A 22,089-nucleotide genomic window follows, 5' to 3' on the forward strand; every position below is an offset into this window, starting at 1 on the left:
CTGTGCCTCACTCGACATAGATGGGTATAGTGTGTCGCGGACTTTTTGTAGATATTTATAAGATCTACAATTAATTAGAACATTTTATGGTTCTATTTTTTATAGTTTAGGCAGCGTACGCAAAATAAGTAACTTTTCTGGTTGATTTTTTACACCTTGTGTCCGAAAAACCCAAATATCTTACGGAACCCTATTTTTTTCCAAAATAAAATATAGCCTATGTTACTCGTGGATAATGTAGCTTTCGAATGGTGAAAGAATTTTTAAAATCGGTCCAGTAGTTTTTGAGCCTATTCAGTACAAACAAACAAACATACAAACAAAGTTTTCCTCTTTATAATATTAAGTGTAGATATAGCTATACTGTTGAAACTTGGTAAGTAGATGTATTCTGTGAACCGCATTAAGATTTTTACCCAAAAATAGAAAAAAAACAATACAAACAAAAAAACAATCAATTTTGGGGTTCCCCATACTAAGAACTGAAATTCAAATTTTTTTTTTATTTAACCCATACGTATCTATAGTATGGATAGGTCTTCAAAAATGACGTTTCTTAAATAATTTTTTTCTAAACTGAGTAGTTTGCGCGAAAGACACTTCGAAAGTTGTAAAATGGGTGTCCCCCCCCCCCCCCTGTAACTTCTTAAATAACAGAATTATAAAACTAAAAAAAATATATGATGTACATTACCATGCAAACTTTCACCGAAAATTGGTTTGAACGAGATCTAGTAAGTAGTTTTTGATTTATCGTGCAAAATGTCGATAAAATACGATTGTACTACGGAACCCTCAGTGCGCGAGTCTGATTCGCACTTGGCCGGTTTTTTTTAATTTAAATTCGCTTGGGTATAATTCGTCAAAGTGGAATGGTGCGAACAATAATAACCTAACCAAAATAAATTCCTTTTGAATTTGTGAAGCGCACCAAATTGCCGCAGTAAACTCAAACCAACTAAAATAAACACGGCGGAATAAATATTATTAAAATAAACAGTAGGTCTGTCTGGTCTTTCTCAGCCCGGGCAATGCCAAGGTTTTCAGGTCGATCGGCATCTGTGGTTGTATTGCGAAACTTATCATTATGACATTGCGATCATCGCAAATGTTGTTATCGGCTGAATTTACTCTTTCCTTTCCTTCACCTTTCGTACGTAGTCGAAATTCCACGGATACGTAGCGATTTGCCTCCTCATTTCTAATCCGAACCGCTAAAATTTGGAACATGGAAGGGCCATTATCAGTTTTCCCTTCCAATAATAATATGGGTACCTTCAAGTCGAGAGTGAATAGGCATCTTCTAGGCAAGCGCGCTCCATCTTAGGCTGCATCATCATTTAGGTCTAATTGCAGCCAAGCGCTAGTCTATAATTTTTTTAAAAATTCTGAATTTAAGCCATGCAAGCAATGGCACCGATTCCGTTGTCTTTCTCTAAAATAAATTTAGAACATCTGCATCCTTTTCTTTTTAACAATGCTAAAAAGGGACAGAACATGAACTTAACATTTAGAGACACTAAATAGTGCACGCTACAAAAAACAGTAGGCTCGCGACTGTGCGCTAAAATCACGGGTTTTACCATCTTAAAATAAAATTTAAAACTGTCAAACTGCGTCTGTCCTTTTCATATTACATTAGTAAGAAGAGTATGCGAATACTCTAAAATTAGGTTGTGCTCAGAATCAGTACCACTCTTTCCGTCAAGCCTTCGCTGATCGTAGTAAAGTGTGGCAACGTCTGTCGGCCGTTTGTCGGCCTCGCACGCCGGATATGAAACCGAGATTAGGCAACGAGCCTTTGAGCGTAAAACCGCATCAGTGCTGTACCTAGTTATTATTGAGGTTTGCCGACGTTAGGTATTCCGAAAATTGCATCGACGAGCGTTTTAGTCGGAGATCACTACCCATATTATATCACCAGGTACCCATATTATGACTACCCATCACTACCCATATTATAAATGCGAAAGTGTGTTTGGGTAATAAAGGTACTGATTTGTGCTATATAAGACCTACCTACCAAATTTCATGATTCTAGGTCAACGGGAAGTACTTATAGGTTTTCTTGAAAGACACGACGGACAGACAGACAACAAAGTGATTCTATAAGGGTTCCTTTTTCCTTTTGAGGTATGGAACCCTAAAAAATTCTAAATGGCGTGGAAGTAGTAAACGAGAGCTGATAATATAAATTTTTTTTACAAAAAAAATAAAAACCGATTTCGTTACACAAACACTAAAAATTGTTAAATAATTTAATTTATTACCGAATATATTATGTATACAAGAGTTAATATAGTTCCATAATAATACTTTTTGGTGCCGGTGCCAATTAGCTTTAGCTGCGCGAATCGTCTAGACTTCATATTTTTATGGGACTCCACAATGGCACCTCATTGGCACCGACCCCAAAAAATATTATTATGGAACTATATTAACTCTTGTATACATAATATATTCGGTAATAAATTAAATTATTTAACAATTTTTAGTGTTTGTGTAACGAAGTCGGTTTTTATTTTTTTTGTAAAAAAAATTTATTTCACAATTTTTAGTGGCCCCATGGAATTATACTATGACTGGTTAAAAATCTACTGTTTACTAAGCTATTACACTGATCGCGAGCAATTTACTCTTATCCGTTGAGGAGTTCCAGTATCTATCTTCGAAGATGTTCATCAGATCTTCACCAAATTGAAATGGGACCAACTTTGAAGTATACCCTTTCAAACAAAAAAAGAATTTTCAAAATCGGTCCAGGCGTTTTTGAGTAATCGGGGAACATACATAAAAAATTAAAAAAAAAAAAAAAAAAAAAAAAAAGATTCCGACGAATTGAGAACCTCCTCCTTTTTTTGAAGTCGGTTAAAAATAATCCATACGTGAGTTGTCATTGTCAAAGCGAGTGCGTGCAAGAATTCCTACGATTCGTTGTGAATCCATCAACATTTCAGCTTCAGTTTTCCCGTTTGCGGTTATCATGTTATTGCTTTACTGGAGCTGTGTTATTGCGTTACTGAAGCTGTGTTATTGCGTTATTGAAGCTATGTTATTGACGGTAAATGTAGATAGAGTTTCGCGCGTGACGCGTCAATTAACGTCACGTTTTCTTTCTTATTCATTCACAGTATTGCATTATGTATATCATCATCATGATCAACCCGATACCCACTACTGAGCACAGGTCTCCTTTCAGAATGAGAAGTTTGGCTATAATCCGCCACGCTGACTAAGAGCTAGCGCGCAGCACGGTGCGGTGAGTTGCGGTGCGTTTTAAAATTCGTAAATTTGAATTTAAATGTATCAAAATCCGGTGCGGACTTAATTCCGCAGTGCGCACGTTTATACATAGTTCTATAGTTCTATAGTTCACAGATTTTGCGGGAAAAAAACGTACGGAAATTTACCGTGGTGCGCGCTAGCTCTAAATGCGGATTGGCAGACTTCACACATCTTAAAAAAAATATGTAGAACAAGCTGATGCCCGCGACTTCGTCCGCGTGGAATTAGGTTTTTAAAAATCCCGTGGGAACTCTCTGATTTTCCGGGATAAAAAGTAGCCTATGTCACTCTCAAAACAACTCTACATACAAAGTTTGAGAAATGTGAAAGTTGGTTCAAAGTTTACTTGACTTCAACTTTCAGTTCGAAGAAACTCGCGCTCAAGTTGTGAGTTACCCAACTTAGTTGCAATGTGGGTAGGGTTGCCAGGCGTCCGGATAAAGCCGGACATAGGTAGGCTTTTTGATTGCGTGTCCGGCAAAAATAAACGGCGTCCGTCTTGTCCGGCTTTTGTTAGGCTTTTTACTGTCGGTCGCTCCCGCTTACTGACAGTGCTGCCTGACAACAAGCTTTATGACAATAATAAAAAAGCTTGATTTTACATACAATTTTTTTGTCTTACCTATTATTACTAAGACACAAAATGTAGGGTGTCCGGCCTTTCTATCCAAATGTCCGGCCAAACTGGCTGGTCTGTCCGGCTATTAGGTTTGGCGACCTGGTAACCCTAAATGTGGGTATACTTTCTTACTTGACAAAGCATGCAACTTTGTTAAAACAACTGCTTAATCTTGCCTGAAGTATGAAACTGAAAATTGAAATATGCTTTATTGAGAACTAGCTGATGCCCGCGACTTCGTCCGCGTGGATTTACGTTTTTCAAAATCCCACGGGAACTCTTTGATTTTCCGGAATAAAAAGTAGCCTAATCCAGAGTATAATCTATCTCCATTCCAAATTTCAGCCAAATCAGTCCAGTAGTTTTTGCGTGATTGAGTAACAAACATACAAACATCCAAACATCCACACTTTCACATTTATAATATTACTAGCTTATGCTCGCGACTTCGTCCGCGTGGACTACACAAATTTCAAACCCCTATTTCACCCCCTTAGGGGTACATAATAACTATCTGCATGCAAAATTTCAGCCCGACCCGTCCAGTAGTTTGAGCTGTACGTTGATAGATCAGTCAGTCAGTCAGTCAGTTACCTTTTCCTTTTATATATTTATGGATGGATTTAGGTTTTAAAAAAATCCCGTGGGAACTCTTTGATTTTCCGGGATAAAATAGCCTATGTCCTTCCCCAGGATGCAAGCTATCTCTGTACCAAATTTCGTTAAAATCGGTTGAACGAATGGGCCGTGAAAAGCTAGCAGACAGACAGACACACTTTCCCATTCATTAAATTAGTTTAGGATTTAGATTAGTGGACGGTTAGTGTTATAAATGGAGTCACTTATCTTACTTTTGTTTGTCTCCAGGCATACGAGATGCGGTTCCCCAGCTGCCCGCAGATCCCCGTGGTGATAGATTGCGTCATCACCGAGGACAGCTGGACGGCGGACGACTCACAGCGAGACACCATCAGGAGGTGTCAGCTCAATGTGGAAGCGCCTTACTTGCTGAAGAAGGTAGGCATGTTGTGACATAGTACAGTACAAAGAAAGTTCTCCAAGACTACTCACGAAGACAGCAATAGGAGGTGCTAGAAAAGAGCGTTTCCCCACCTGGACTGCCAGCTTGCTGTCGTCATCCACACACCCTATACTACAAGACCTAAATCCACAGCTGGACATAGGTCTTGTAGGAAATACCAAACGCCGCGGTCTTGCGCCCGGTCCGTCAGCGGCTTCCTGCGACTCGTTTGGCGTTTACCTCTTAATATCATCATCATCCAATAGATGTCCACTGCTGGACATAGGTCTCTTGTAGGGACTTCCACACGCCACGGTCTTGCGCCGCCTAAATCCAGCGGCTCCCTGCGACTCGTCTGATGTCCGTCCACCTAGTGGGAGGTCTTCCAACGCTGCGTCTTCCGGTGCGAGGTCGCCATTCCAGCACCTTGGGTCCCAAGGTCTATCGGTTTAATGTGCCCTGCCCATTGCCACTTCAGCTTGGCAACCTGTTGATCACGTAGAGAAACTCCAAGCCCTCTCCATCGCCCGCTGATTGACAGAGAGGGCTATGCTTGGAGTTAACTCTGAGCTTTCTAATGAGGCCCATAGTTAGCGACCATGTAGTCTCGGATCCATTCCTCTTAATGTGAAGGTTACTAATTTTCTGGAGAAGGAAAGTTTTTCAAAGGTCAAGATTCATGACGACCTAGGTACTCCTTAAATGAAAGACCTGTCAGATATGGATCACAATGATAAGCTTATATTGCTTAGAACATAAGTTCTCTTTGAAATAGGAAATCAGCAGGGCGATTGACTAAAACCTGCATCAATCATTATTACAATCTCAATTGTTGTGATTGGCTGAATTTGTGCTATTCTGGTTGCAACAATGCATTGTGGCCAATAATGAGCGAGCAATAACCAATCAGAGATGATTGCGATCGTGACTTTGTTGCAGTCAAACAACGGTGGTAGGGCCACGGAATCACTGACAGCCCTTTCACACGGCAGTCCAGTTTTTTGCAGGATCCCGTTTTCTGCAGGATCCCGTTTGATGCCGAATGTGTTTATATGCTAGCGAGCATCCCGCATGCGGGATACAGACCTGGACTGGAAAGGGGGCTAAGTCGGTGCCATTTTGTTTGTTCAATAGCCCTGTCCATACGAAGTAATATATAAGTCAATGGTTATAGAATGGTTCCGTTTGTTGTAGATGATCGGCGTGGACTACGTGTACTTCATCCAGAAGAACCACCTGGACCTCAAGAGCAGGATATTGGAGATCGAAGCCACCAACGAGACCTTCGCCGCCAGGGTCGGAGTTGTCGAGAAGTGTCGATATTTTGTGAGTCATTATTCTACACTAGCGACTTTTCACGAGAAGAGATTTAGGCCATAGTCCACCACGCTTGCTAAGTGTGAGAATGAGATCTATATACCGCACCCTGACTTAGCTTAGACTTAAGACAGAGTTAAAACGAGACAGAGCTATGTACCCTCACATAAATCTGTCCCGTTTTAACTCGATTCAATTCAAATTTCTTTATTGCGAATATGGGTAAACAGTGGAGATATTTCAAAAACAAAAAGGTAGAGCCAAATTCTGCCTATTAGCATGCAATATGTTATGATATACCTACCTACCTGACAACGTGTACATAGTTTTCATAAATTTAGTCACATTAAATCAATCTTAAGTCTGAGCAAAGTCAAAGTGCGCTCTATAGATCTCAGTTTAAGTGTAGATTGGCAGACTTCTTTGAGAGATTATGGAGAACTTTCAGGCATGCAAGTTTCCTCACGCCGCGCGTCCGCGTCGCCTTCACCGTTAGAGCAAGTGATATTTAATTGCAATATTTTCATTTAATTCCGTTTAGATTATCCTTATTTTCAGTTATTATTTTTGTGTTTCTGAATATAATTCCAGATTAAAATTTGGTACATTAGCAGTACCTGTCTAAATCTGCAATTTGTACACCCCACTAGATAAACATTTTATCCTCAGGTGATATGATTGACAAATGCATTACATTATCCTGATTGATTGATTATTATTTATTACTAGCTTCGTCCGCGTGGACTACATGAACTTCAAATCCCCACGCGGACGAAATCGCGGGCATAAGCTAGTAATAAATAATAAAAGGGGAAGAAGGGGGTGATTAATGTAAACAGTTATAATTCTCGATATTTAAGTGAACTATTGTGTTCTTTATTGAGAAATAAAAATGTCTTTAAACCGAAGTCGTATACGAGCTACAGACCTGGGACTCGAGATAGCAGAATGACAGAATAGGGCTCCGTTTTCACCCTTTAGTTGCGGAACCCTGAAAACGCTAATCTGAAATGGCCGTACGTGGGAAATATGTTTGACTATTCATGTTGCTTACATCTGTAAATGGTAAACAAACAAAATATTCAGTTTTATCTGCAACACGTGGCATAGGTGCCGATATGTTTGTGTAATGCCCGTGACACACATGCCAGTTAATGGCATGCTAGGTGCTGGTAAGCTGGCATGCCAGGTACTAGCATAATGTCGGTGCGTGATACACATGATTGTAACTGGTATTGCCAGTTTCTAGAAAGGCTGCGTACCGTGCCAGTGTCGTGCGAGTTGAAGATCACAAAATGAATATTAATTATGAAGAAATTAATAGTGTTACAATATAACTAGCGATTATATTAGTGAGGAAATTTTTTATGGCAAGGAAAAGACGCAAAAGACGCCAAAAAATTCAAAAGATTTTGGCAGAGGTTGAGGTGCGATCTACTAGCAAACACGTGTTTCGCGTGCTTGTAGCTGGCATGCGAGTCCCCCGTCCTACTTCCTCGAGGGGAAAAAATCAAACGCCTTGCGATCTACTGGTATGCCTTGTACTGGCACGTGAGCCACTGGCAGAACCTCGATACACATGCGAGTAGCTCGTTCTTGCTCGTAACGTGCATGCTTTTGTGCGAGCTAGCATGTGTATCACTGGCATGATACTGTGTAATTTACCGGCCGTAAGACTAGGGGCACACGATGCGTTGCGGCGCTGCAACGCAAAGATTTCACCGTATCAGCGGGCACACGAGCGGTGCGGCGCCGCAACGTTGTTATGTCGCAGCGGCGCCGAAGCAGCGTTGGACAGTGTCTTTCCTTGTGACGCATAAACAACTGAGCGGTGCCGCTCCGACGTCGCAACGCATTCACCTCTCCCCGCCTCGTGTCGGTGGTTGCAAGTCCGGTGCGGCGCCGGAGCGCATCGTGTGACATGCCACAGATATTTCTATGTAAGACGACGCAGCGGCACCGCACCGCCGCGCCGCCGCAACGCATCGTGTGCCCCCGCTCTAACTTCGCCATCGGCGGCCGTGAGCCGTAACCCGTGACGCACGGTAGCTATTTACAAACGCTTTTAGCTCCACAAATAACTTTGTTTTAGGGAATATTGCTATAAGAGTGCTTTTTGATGGATCATATTATTATAGTAGTTTGGTAATATACTCGGTCAAACTTGTATACCTACCTAGATATTGAATCTAGTTGGTAAATGGTCAATACAAGGTCAGTCTCGAGGGGTGTTTAACCCATAAGGGATCATTGTACTTAACACTATTATACACAACTAGCTGAGGCCTGGGTTAATTTTTTAACTGTCCCGTGATTTTCTGAGATAAAAAACCGGCCAAGTGCGTCAGACTCGCGCACTGAGGGTTCCGTACAACAATCGTATTTTATCGACATTTTGCACAAATCAAAAACTACTTACTAAGATCTCGTTCAAACCAATTTTCGGTGGAAGTTTGCATGTTAATATTTTTTTTAGTTTTATCATTTTCTTATTTTAGAAGTAACGGGGAGGGGGGAGACATTTTACCACTTTGGAAGTGTCTCTCGCACAAACTATTATAGGCATCTTCTAGGTAAACGCGTCCCATCTTAGGCCTCATCATCACTTCCCATCAGGTGTGATTGTTGTCAAGTATACCTATATATATAAGTAAGTAGTTTGTATACCTATAATGAATTAAAAAAAAAATCAGTTTAAAAGTTTGATGATGCGATTTTTTAATATTTTTTGGGGTTTTACGGTTCCGTACCTCAAAAGGAAAAACGGAACCCTTATAGGATCACTTTGTTGTCTGTCTGTCTGTCTGTCAAGAAACCTACAGGGTACTTCCCGTTGACCTAGAATCATGAAATTTGGCAGGTAGGTAGATCTTATAGCTGACATTTGGGGAAAAATCTGAAAACCGTGAATTTAGGGTTAGATTACACAAAAAAATAATTAAATTGTGGTCATGAACTAATAATTAGTATTTTCAACTTTCGAAGTGAGTGACTATATCAAGTGGGGTATCATATGAAAGGTCTTCACCTGTACATTCTAAAACAGATTTTTATTTATTTTTATGCATCATAGTTTTTGAATTATCGCGCAAAATGTCGAAAAAATACGACTGTAGTACGGTACCCTCATTGCGCGAGCCTGACTCGCACTTGGCCGGTTTTTTGGTATCATATCAGTAATCACAGTACTATCACCTGTCTTCGTTTTTGCCAGCGTTCTGGATACATTTTATTTTAACATCCGGCAAATCTTATATGTTTATCACCTTATCGTATAAAGGTTATGATACAATGTGACATGATTCTGTATGCGTTTCATTTTTAACCGACTTCAAAAAAAGGAGGAGGTTCTCAATTCGTCGGAATCTTTTTTTTTTTTTTTTTTTTATGTATGTTCCCCGATAACTCGAAAACGCCTAGACGGATTTTGAAAATTATTTTTTTGTTTGAAAGGGTATACTTCAAAGTTGGTCCCATTTCAATTTGGTGAAGATCTGATGAACATCTTCGAAGATAGATACTGGAACTCCTCAACGGATAAGAGTAAATTGCTCGCGATCAGTGTAATAGCTTAGTAAACAGTAGACTTTTAACCAGTCATAGCATAATTCCATGGGGCCACTAAAAATAGTGAAATTAAAAATTTTTACAAAAAAAATAAAAACCGACTTCGTTACACAAACACTAAAAATTGAAAAATAATTTAATTTATTACCGAATATATTATGTATACAAGAGTGAATATAGTTCCATAATAATATTTTTTGGGGTCGGTGCCAATGAGGTGCCATTGTGGAGTCCCATAAAAATATGAAATCTAGACGATTCGCGCAGCTAAAGCTAATTGGCACCGGCACCAAAAAGTATTATTATGGAACTATATTAACTCTTGTATACATAATATATTCGGTAATAAATTAAATTATTTTTCAATTTTTAGTGTTTGTGTAACGAAGTCGGTTTTTTTTTTTTTTGTAAAAATTTTAACATCCGACGAGCTGTAACCCTGAGACGGATCACAGAATGAAATCACTTAATGAATTAGTGCGATCAATCAATAAATAAAAATAATTTCGATTCAAAATGAATGCCCTATATAATTACCTGATAAAATCTATTATAAAATAATGTAACACGTAGTTTGCATGTAATTGTATAATAATAGGCTACTTGACTCATATCTAATTTCGTCCAATAAATGATTATTTATTATAGTATTTTGCTTAAGACAACGAAATATATCAATAACAATTATTAAAAACGCAGGATGGATATATAAATTTAATTTTAAAAAATACAGTTTTTATTTTTATTTGAAACGCAGAAAACGCTGTCAGCCATGATGTGACGTCATTAAATATGTAAACAAAGAAATGTCATCCCTATGTCACGCGTGGACTAACGTAGTATCCATATATATAAAATTTAAAGTCCTGACAAACTTATATATCAACGCACAGCCTAAACATCTAACAGCTGGTCCTAGATACATGAAATTTGGTGGGTGTGTTCTTTTTAAGTAAAGAGAAGGTATCCACTAGGAAAGGATTTTTTGAAACTCCACCCCTGAGTGGGTTAAATATAGGATCCCTTTAAGCAAGTCTTTGCGTGTTACGTATATTAATTTCACTGGGCACTCTAAACCACAACTTTCCTGTGGTCTTTATCGATGCGTTTTTACATTCTCGGATGATACAATAACGATAATTACTATATTTTTCATGTAAACTAGTATAGAAGTCATGTTTATTAAACTTTGGGAGGTTATGCTGTTGTTTACAAATGCATGACGTGTTTTCACCTGTCTAAAAAAAATATTTTTTTAAATTAAAGTTTTACGGTTTTTAGGGCGCAAAAAAATATAGTGTTAATTTTTTTGATCTAATAGGACAAATATTAACCATTTAAGACCTACTTAAAAAAAGTGTCAACTAGCCTATTATATATTTAGCATGTATGTATTGTTAATGTACCTAACTTTGCAATGCCCTAACGGGGCTTCATGTAACCATGAAAGCAAATGAATAAATAAATCATAAATCATAGAAGATAGTTTGACTGGAGGTAGTTAGAGATATCGTCTGGTGATATGTCACGGTTGTTTCAATTCTTTAAAAACTTTTACCGAGCTCTTCCGAAAAGTCAAAGGTCAGAACTTTTGGTTTCTAGTCACGATTTTCGTATACGTTATGTTCCGAATTTTCAAGCTGTGATAGCCTAGTGGATTAGGACGTCCGCCTTCTAAGTTCTAATCGGAGGTCGGGGGTTCTATCCCGGGCTACCTCTAACTTTTCGGAGCTATGTGCGTTTTAAGTAATTAAATATCACTTGCTTTAACGGTGAAGGAAAACATCGTGAGGAAACTTGCATGCCTGAGAGTTCTCAAAGGTGTGCGAAGTATACTAGTCTGCCAAAACCCTTCTCACTCTGAGAGGAGACCGGTGCTCTGTAGTGAGCCGGCGATGGGTTGATCACGATGATGATGAAGTTTCATTATTACAAACACATCTAAAATTTCGTTTCTACACATCTCAGGCTCAATGCTCTGTCTTAGGCTCAGATTTATAGAGCGTACCTACGTTGACTTTGCTCAGGCATAAATTTTAGTTAAAACGAGAAAGGTTTCTAGTTTCTACCAATTATAACGCTGTCTCGTTTCAACAGTGTCTTAAGCCTGAACAAATTCGACGTGCCCTCTATAATACCCAAACTTAGATTAGAGTATATTATAACTCAATATCAGAAGAGTAAATAACGAAACCCAAACAAATCCCATCTATGCTCTCTTTTCGGATTAATTTTGAAAACTCATTTCATGTAATTTTGCAAATGTTCATGGGTGGCGGTAATAACTTAACATCTCGTTACTCGGCGACTCGGCCGCCTGCTCGTTTGCTCGCCATTTTTATTTTAAAAAAATCTACCGATATTTTATCAAAACTTATAGGTCTTCATCTTAGACTGCATCATCACATACCACCAGGTGAGATTGCAGTCAAGGGCTAACTTGTATCTGAAATAGGTACCTCTATCATCATATCAAGTCTTAACCCATCGCCGACTACTGAGCACGGGTCTCCACTCAGAATGAGAAAGGTTGAGGCCATATCCCATCACGTTCGCCAAGTGCGGATTGGCAGACTTCACACACCTTTGAATAGAGAACTATCAAGCATACCTACCTTTCTCACGATGTTTCTCCATCACCGGCAAAGCAAGTGATATATAATTGCTTAAAATAAATAGAAGGGCGAGTAAATAACTCATCTCTTATCGAATTACGAACAAATAGGTAGGTAGCTTTGTTTGCTGTAAATATCTCATATAAATTCTGATAAGACATGAAGAATTGTTATCTTCATTTTATACAACGGTACGGTATAATAACATTGTAAATGGAAAATTAAAAAGGGCAACCGCCGAGTTTCTTGCTGGTTCTTCTCGGTAGGAACGGCATTCCGAACCAGTGGTAAATTAAAACTACCTGACTATTCATAAGCACTTTTAAAAAGTTTACATGAATAAAAAAACATTCTATTCTATTCTATTCTATTCTATTCTACAAATAGAGCAATAATAATAGATCTTTTTAGGGTTCCGTACCTCAAAAGGAAAAACGGAACCCTTATAGGATCACTTTGTTGTCTGTCTGTCTGTCTGTCGGTCTGTCAAGAAGAAACAAACCTACAGGGGACGTCCCGTTGACCTAGAATCATGAAATTTGGCAGGTAGGTAGATCTTATAGCTGGCATTTGGGGAAAAATCTGAAAACCGTGAATTTGTGGTTACACCACACAAAAAAATTTAAATTGTTGTCATGAACTAATAATTAGTATTTTCAATTTTCTAATTAAGATAACTATATCAAGTGGGGTATTATATGAAAGGTCTTCAGTTGTGCATTCTAAAACAGATTTTTATTTATTTTTATGTATCATAGTTTTTGAATTATCCCGCAAAATGTCGAAAAAATACGACTGTAGTACGGAACCCTCATTGCGCGAGCCTGACTCGCACTTGACTCTTCACAATTTTTTTTTTCGTTTATGGCATTTCCTGAATTTCGTATCTTGTATCGGAATAATAAAAAATCATTTTCTAGACACTAGAAAACCCTTTGCATATTCTTCAACTTTAAAGCCCTTTATTTTTAAGGATCTTTCTTAGCGGATGTCTACATCTACGGATCGGAATTTCAGCCGGATCCATCAAGTATTTTGAGCTGTGCGTATGGTAGATCAGTCAGTCAATCAGTCAGCTTTTCCTTTTATATACTTACTAGATGATGCCCGCGACTTCATCCGCGTGGATTTAAGTTTTTAAAAATCCCGTGGGAACTCTTTGATTTTCCGGGATAAAAGTAGCCTATGTCGCTCTCCAGGTCTTTATCTATACTCATGCAAAAAATCACGTCAATCCGTTGCACCGTTGCGACGTGATTGACAAACCAACAAACTAACAAACAAACACACTTTCGCATTTATAATAAGGGGATTTATATATAGATATAGATAGTCAGCCGTTTCCAGGATCAAAGCAATAAACTAAAGAGCTAGGCTATTGAACAACAATAGATTCCAAGTTCTAACCGACCTTGCAACAGGAAGCCTACATCCTCGAGTTATACACCAGGAAGGTCGTTATTGAGGCAGTGGTCTGACCGCCGCCGGCGAGAGAACGACTAACTATCGGCGATTTTCTCTCTCAAGAAACGCACAATAAATGTACATTCCGTGTAAACGAAAGAGATGCTTATATCAAAAGTTGCTCTCGGACTGTTCACACTGCCGGTCTCGTCTTACTAGTTTTATCGCTGAGCGACGAGTTTTCAAAAATAAACTCGCTCAGCGATATTCGTTCAGCGATGCTCGCTCGCTTGAACACGTGTAACGCGCGCGCAGGTTTGCACAGGACTGAGCGATCGCGGGCGAATGGCGCGAGTAATCGCTCGTCGCACTTGTACACTCGCTTATAATATAGCAACAAAACTATCGAAACTACTCACTCGCTTCCCGCTGATCGCCAACTTGTTTAAGTTTCTAGTTCTACTCGTTTCTCGTTCATCGTCGGCGGTCGGACCACTGCCTGATGCATGTATTCAATGCCCTTGCGAAGTATACCAACAACGATGGTATTATGAACCTTACGCCCTTTCAATAAGAGCTATGTTAAAGTTTCAACAGCTGCTGTCATGTACACGGGTCTCAAGTCTTGACGCATTTGTAATGTTAATTGAACCAAATCGATATCTAGTCGTATTCCTTCAGCCTTCATTTATGCTACACTAGCTGATACCCGAGACTTCGTCCGCGTGGAGTTAGATATTTAAATCCCGTGGGAACTCTTTGATTTTCCGGAATAAAAAGTAGCCTATGTCACTCTCCAGGTCTTTATTTATACCCATGCAAATCACGTCAATCCGTTGAACCGTTGCGACGTGATTAAAGGACAAACCAATAAACAAACACACTTTCGCATTTATAATAAGGGTACTGATTTTATTAATCGAATAGAATTCAAGTCCTTTAAGTCAAGAGTGAGTAGGCATATTCTAGGCAAGCGTGCTCCTTCTTATGTTGCATCATCACTTGCCAATAGCTCTGATTGTAGCCGAGCCGAGTCAGGCTTGCGCAACGAGGGTTCCGTACTACAGTCGTATTTTTTCGACATTTTGCACGATAATTCAAAAACTACGATGCATAAAAATAAATAAAAATCTGTTTTAGAATGCACTGGTGAAGACCTTTCATATGATACCCCACTTGATATAGTTATCTTACTTCGAAAATTGAAAATACTAATTATTTGTTCATTAACACAATTTAATTTTTTTTTGTGTGGTGTAACCCTTAATTCACGGTTTTCAGATTTTCCCCTTATGTCTGCTATAAGAACTACCTACCTGCCTCATGAATCTAGGTCAACGGGAAGTACCCTATAGGTTTCTTGACAAACACGACAGGTAGACAGACAACGAAGTTATCCTAAGGGTTCCTTTTGAGGTATCATCATCATCATGATCAACCCATTACCGGCTCACTACAGAGCACGGGTCTCCTCTCAGAGTGAGAAGGGTTTTGGCCATAGTCTACCACGCTGGCCATGTGCGGATTGGTAGACTTCACACACCTTTGAGAACATTATGGGGAACTCTCAGGCATGCAGGTTTCCTCACGATGTTTTCCTTCACCGTTAAAGCAAGTGATATTTTAATTAATTAAAACGCACATAACTCCGAAAAGTTAGAGGTGCGTGCCCGGGATCGAACCCCCGACCTCCGATTAGAAGGCGGACGTTCTAACCACTAGGCTAGCACAGCTTTTGAGGTATGGAACCCTAAAAACCAGCCAAGGAGGTCGTCAAGTTATGTTTCGACACTCCAAAAAGTTTTTATCAAGTGGTTTTTCTCCACCAGGTGCATCCAGAGAACCCGGAGTGGACGTGTTTCGAGCAGAGCGCCTTGCTCGACGTGACCAACTTCTTCGGCTTTGAGAACACCGTGGAGAAGATCGCCATGAAGCAGTACGCCGCCAATATTGCTAAAGGTAAGGAAATTCATCATGGTCAACTAGTGTTCCAAAGGACTCGAGCCTTTTAGCCCTAATTTTAAGACTCGCCTCGTTTTTTGAAGGCTCGAAAGCTAAAAGACTAAAATGCACTTTAGTCCTGACCGATTACCACGATATATATATATATATATATATATTATATATAAAAGGAGAAGGTGACTGACTGACTGACTGACTGACTGACTGACTGATCTATCAACGCTCAAACTACTGGACGGATCGGGCTGAAATTTGGCATGCAGCTAGGTATTATGACTTAGGCATCCGCTAAGAAAGGATTTTTGAAAATTCAACTCCTAAGGGGGTTAAATAGGGGTTTGAAATTTTATAGTCCACGCAGACGAAGTCGCGAGCATAAGCTAGTAATATATATATATGGATCCGAGACATGGTCGCTAACTATGGGCCTCATAAGAAAGCTCAGAGTCACTCAGCGGGCGATGGAGAGAGCTTCTATCCAATTTTGCATGTTTTGTTGTTAGTGGACACTTGGCATTAGAGTCGCTCTGTACCTTATCTAATACCTATCTCTATTAGAAACCTACTTTTTGTTTTTATGTGGTGTACAACCACAATGTATTCATTCATTCATCCATTCATTCATTCATTCATAATCCTGGAGGCAAAAATTACATAATTCAAATCTTATTCCGGCAGTTGTCTGAACTGCCAAAAGTTTCATACTTGTTCAAAAACTAATCTAAACTATTCTATGTGTGGTGACCTTGAATATCACGGCTGAGTGAATTCATACATTTCAACATGTGATTTACATACACTTCATAAATACAGATTACAGACCTAACTTTGCTTTAGGGTCCTTTAAGACGAGCCACAACCACATCACAGCGGCAAAAAGTATCCGCCACCCAAAAATTACATCAACACGCGTAGAATAGAATAGAATAGAATAGAATAGAATGTTTTTTTATTCATGTAAACTCTTTCAAAGTGCTTATGAATAGTCAGGTAGTTTTAATTTACCACTGGTTCGGAATGCCGTTCCATTCCTACGGAATGCGTAGTTTCGCACCAGTGAAAATCCAAAAAAGTAAAAGGAGTGTTTACTGTTATAATATTTTGAAAAAAAAATATGACACTAACCATAATATTATAAATGTGAAAATGTGTTTGTTGTTTATTGGTTTGTTTGCTCGTTGGTTTATTAGTTTGTCCTTCAATCACGCCACAGCGGAGCAACTTATTGGCGTGATTTTTGCATGGTTATAGTTAAAGACCTGGAGAGTGACAGAGGCTACTTTTTATCTCGGAAAATGAAAGAGTTCCCACGGGATTTTTAAAAACTAAATCCACGCGAACGAAGTTACGGGCATAAGCCAGTTGGTTATAATATGGAAAAAATAAATAAGTACGGCGATAATATTAGTCATACTTCTTCAATTATACAATCATGATGGACAATAGTCTGGCCATAACCAGCGTATTACAAACTATTATCTGTTATAATATGCATATATGTCACCTATACCCCGTTCATTAGCATCGTTCAACGCGCTTTTGGACAATAATGCTCAATGGGACCCATTTAATGATGGGTCTATGATACTGGTTCGGGAGTTACTGAAGTACGCTGAGAGCATTACATGAATATGTCATTCAATGTTCTCAGCGTACATATTCAAAATCCTTTGATTTTTTATCGTTTTGTATTTTATGTCTTTTTTCTTGTACCTTTATTTGTATTTAAATTTATTATTAATTATCTAGTTAGTGTAAGTGGCACTGCCGTTCTAATAAGATATAAAAAATAAAAATAAAAACAATAAAAAATAGCAGCCTTGAACGCTGTGCACGCCATTCATTCACTCGTATCACAATTTTTACGTTCAACGGTACATATAAGTTATGACTTGTCTTTAATATAAATCGTGGCCACATACAGCCATTCGCGGCACGCCACGATTCGTAGTAATTTGTGGCTGCAATAAAAAAACTTCAGGCAGCTGCAGCGAGACCATTCACACACGATCTTGGGCAACACTTTTGTCGCTGTGCTATGGTGAATATGTGGTCCGTATGAATAAACACTTACCATCCTTATTACCATAACAAATCTTATGCCAAAAAAGAGGCTTTTTATGTCGTCTTACGTCTAAGATGAAAAGCGGTATCCCAGGAGAGATGACTAAAATAAACTTGTATTATAGAACTTTTGCTGGATCTCTAAGCTTTGGTCGTAACCGTCCTTCATTTTAAAAAGGTCACTTTCGTGTCTTGACCCAACTCATCCAGTCTTGGGGACATTTTGTGCTAATGCTTTTAAGAGGGTTTTGCGCAAGGATCATCCATCCAGAAACGGTTCATCAATATTTTATTTATTTACTAGCTGACTAGCTGATGCCCACGACTTCGTTCGCGCGGATTTAGGTTTTTAAAAATCCCGTAGGAACTCGTTGATTTTCCGGGATAAAAAGTAGGCTATGTCACTCTCCAGGTCTTTGACTATACCTATGCGAAAAATCACGTCAATCCGTTGCGACGTGATTGAAGGAAAATCCAACAAACAAAACACACTTTCGCATTTATAATAAGGGTACTGATTCAGATACATGGTAGCCCTTGACTGCAATCTCACCTGACGGTGGTAAGCGATGATGCAATCTAAGATGGACGGATGGATGGATTATCATCATTATCAACCGGTAGACGTCCAGACGTTATTTTATTATACACGTCTACTGCTGGATACATAGGTCTCTTGTAGGGACTTCTACACACCACGATCTTGCGCCGTAAATCCCGGGGCTACCTGCGACTCGTTTGATGTCGTCCGTCTACCTAGTGGGAGGTCTTACAACGCTGCGCTTTCCGGTGCGAGGTCGCCATTCCAGCACCTTGGGATCCCAATGTCTGTCGGATTTTCGAATTATGTGTCCTGGCCCATTGCCACTTTAGTTTCGCAACCCGTTGAGCTATGTCGGTTACTCTGGTTCTCCTAATTATATTAATTATAATATTACTAGATAATGCCCGCGACTTCGTCCGCGTGGATTTCGGTAGTTAAAAATTACGCGGGAACTCTATGATTTTCTGGGGTAAAAAGCCTATATCCTTCCTCGGGATGCAAGCTATCTCTTTACCAAATTTCGTCAAAATCGGTTGAACGGATGAGCTGTGAAAGGCTAGCAGACAGACATACACACTTTCGCATTTATGATATTAGTATGGATAGGTAATGCATAGTGCATAAGTCATAACTAAGTACTTGCGGTAGGGGAGCGGTGCGGGGGGTGACAGCTGTCACAAGTTGACGAATCACAGAGCTCTCGCGTCACGTCATCACGCCCTCCCGCACCGCTCGACTACCGCAGGAACCTTTTTTTAATTCATTACTAGATGATGCCCGCGACTTCGCGTGAGGTTAGGTTTTTAAAAATCATGTGGGAACTCTTCAATTTTCCGGGATAAAAAGTAGCATATGTCCTTCCCCTGGATGCAAGCTATCTCTGTACCAAATTTCGTCAAAATTTGTTGAATGGTTGAGCCGTGAAAAGACACATACAGACAGACAGACAGACACACTTTCGCATTTATAATATTAGTATGGATAGGCAAATGCTTGACCACAATCACACCTGATGGAAAGTGATGATGCGGCCTAAGATGGGACGCGTTTACCTAGAAGCCTATTCACTCTTGTTTTAAAGATACCCGGGGTATAACCTATTGTGTTATGCGTAGTAGTTATTCTCATTCTCTGTTCCACCAGGGAAAGAGCTGATCGAAGAGTTCATGAAGGAGGTCACCGCTGCTGGCATAGCGGACCTGCGGCCGTGGAAGGCGTCGGACCCCGCGCACAACCGGGAGCTGAGGCGAGTGGTGTCGCGCGGCACCGAGCCCTTGTCGCCGCGACCCATTGCCGAGACGAAGAAGCACTCTATACCAGGTCAGTGCGGATGCTTATTTCATTCCAGTCTTCAGGACCAGTGGCGGATTTGCAGTCTTGTCCGCCCTAGGCCCCAGGCCATGTAGTACAATACGCGGCTGAAAGTAATATACATCGGCGTTTAGAATGACATTTCGGCTTTGTAGAGCGTTGTCTCTGTCTAGTGTATACCGCCTTAAAGTATAGTTTAGTTTTGTTTATATAATGGCCCCGATTATCTAGTCTCTCTCTAAACTAAATTTAGAGTATCTGCATCCTTTTCTTTTTACTAATGCTAACAAAGGAACGGAACATGACTTTCACATTTAAAGACTAAATTTTAGTGCACAATAGAAATTTAAACAGTAGGTTCGCGAGTGCGTGCTAAAACCACGGGTTTTACCATCTAAAAATTAAATTTAGAAATGTCAAACTGCTTCTGTCCTTTTCATATTACAATAGTAAGAAGAGGGTGCGAATACTCTAAAATTAGGTTGTGCTTAGAATCGGTGCCAAATATTTTACTAACTATAACTACTATTTTTAACTATAGCGATTTGGCGTTTCGCGTAGATATGTGCGTTTTGGCGTTACGAGGTTCGGAATTTTGCGTATACCTAATGGCATGCGGCATTCTAAGTACTTACCGTTTTACGTGTTATGAAATTTTGCGTTTTAGGTATGTTATGGCACCGATTACGTTGTCTTTCACTAAACTAAATTTAGAGTATCTGCATCTTTTTCTTTTTAAGAATGCTAAAAAGGGACAGAACTTGAACTTTACAATTAAAGACTCTAAATTTTAGTGCACGCTACAAACAGTAGGCTCGGTTTTCAACGGTTTTCTTGGCGTAATCCTAAAAGCCGTAATATCGTGCGATATGGCGACCGTATTTTTGAGTAAAGGTTAAATTTTAAATTTATAAATCGTTACTCTTTGAGTCTAGGCTAATGTTTGGATAATAAAAGAACGGACAGGTCACAGGGCTTGGCTACCCAGCTATTCTATACCTAACCAACTAATAACTATTTTCAATAAAACTGTTCTGTATGTCCATAAACTGTCCATACCTTAAAAATAGGATAATTCTGGTATTCAAAACCTTAGGCAAACTCGAACATGATGTAATCCAACGCCGAGGTAAGAGATACGAGTAATTGATTGTTCTCACTTCCCAAGCTCTCACTGGCAGCTGCTAAGTTTGGTTTAGAGTAAGACACCGTTCACACGGCATTAGCACCGCGTGCTTTTTTGCGGGACAAACCGAATACGTAGTGGCGCATACACTGACTATAGAACCGTTAAAACGTACAGTAGCTGGCAAGAAATATTGTGCATCGTACACTCGCGTTCATGCCCCAACGAGGAACATAGCGTGGCATGCGAGTAACGCAGCCACACTACGTCTCTGGCTCCTTTCCTCGCTACTTCCCATGCAACACGGGCAGTGTGTGGCCGGGGGGGTTAGTAAATTTGACGCAGGTAACCTTTGAGCCAGTTTCTTTGATTTTAAGTCGATTTCTAACAAAGCCTCGACGTTTTGTTTGAAATTTCCTAACTGTCGTGAACTGTGACTCACCCACAGATAAATCTTACCGAATACGTATTGGTGCATTCTTTGATTATGAACCAATCACACGTTGTTTGTATTGCAAAGAAACGTGCACAATTTTCACTGCGCTAAAGGTATATGTTAGGTTCTATACTCAGTGTATATGCCACTACATATTCGGTAAGCTTTGACGTGCAAAAAAAACGTGGGATTTTAGTGCCGTGTGAACGGGATCTTAATTTTCCTTTTCTTGTCAGAAGGAAATTGCTTTTCTCTGAAAGCCTCACTAGAACTTTATTTATAGTCGTAAATCTTGCTGTAGTTACTTAAGTACTACCTACATACTTTGTGAAGTTCAATCCAAGGACAGCTCATATTATACGAGTAGGCAGTTTTGATGAAATACGGTCTTGGACTCTAGTAATAAAATGATGTGATGTTTTGTATAGAGGTAGTTTCAATCAATCAATCAATCAGCCTATTTGCGTCCACTGCTGGACATAGGCCTTGCCAAGAGCACGCCACCACACACGATCCTCCGCCTTCCTCGTCCACCCACTTCCCGCTATCTTCTTAAGGTCGTCAGTCCAGCGGGTTGGAGGTCGTCCCACACTGCGCTTGCTGATACGCGGTCTCCACTCCAGAACACGTCTTTAATGAGTGTGTCCTACCTGTGATGACGTATGGCGCTAAGACGTGGACACTGACAGTTGGCCTTGTCCACAAGTTCAAAGTCGCTCAGCGGGCTATGGAGCGGGCTATGTTGGGTATCTCTCTGATAGGGACAAAATCCGTAACGAGGAAATCCGTAGAGGTAGTTTATGGCGCTAAAATTCATT

General features: G+C 39.8%; 1 protein-coding gene across 1 annotated transcript in view; it reads left to right on the forward strand.

Moving 5' to 3' along the window:
• The window catches only part of retm (real-time), a 73,682-nt gene that overhangs the window by 13,281 nt on the left and 38,312 nt on the right, over positions 1 to 22,089 (forward strand). The window contains exons 2-5 of the mRNA XM_034976444.2: positions 4,772 to 4,921; positions 6,120 to 6,251; positions 15,658 to 15,787; positions 19,542 to 19,718. Of these exons, the coding sequence (XP_034832335.1) occupies positions 4,772 to 4,921; positions 6,120 to 6,251; positions 15,658 to 15,787; positions 19,542 to 19,718 (589 nt within the window). The remainder of the gene's footprint in view (positions 1 to 4,771; positions 4,922 to 6,119; positions 6,252 to 15,657; positions 15,788 to 19,541; positions 19,719 to 22,089) is intronic.

Source organism: Maniola hyperantus, chromosome 15 (genome assembly GCF_902806685.2).
Source record: "Maniola hyperantus chromosome 15, iAphHyp1.2, whole genome shotgun sequence".
Taxonomy (NCBI): Eukaryota; Metazoa; Arthropoda; class Insecta; order Lepidoptera; family Nymphalidae; genus Maniola; species Maniola hyperantus.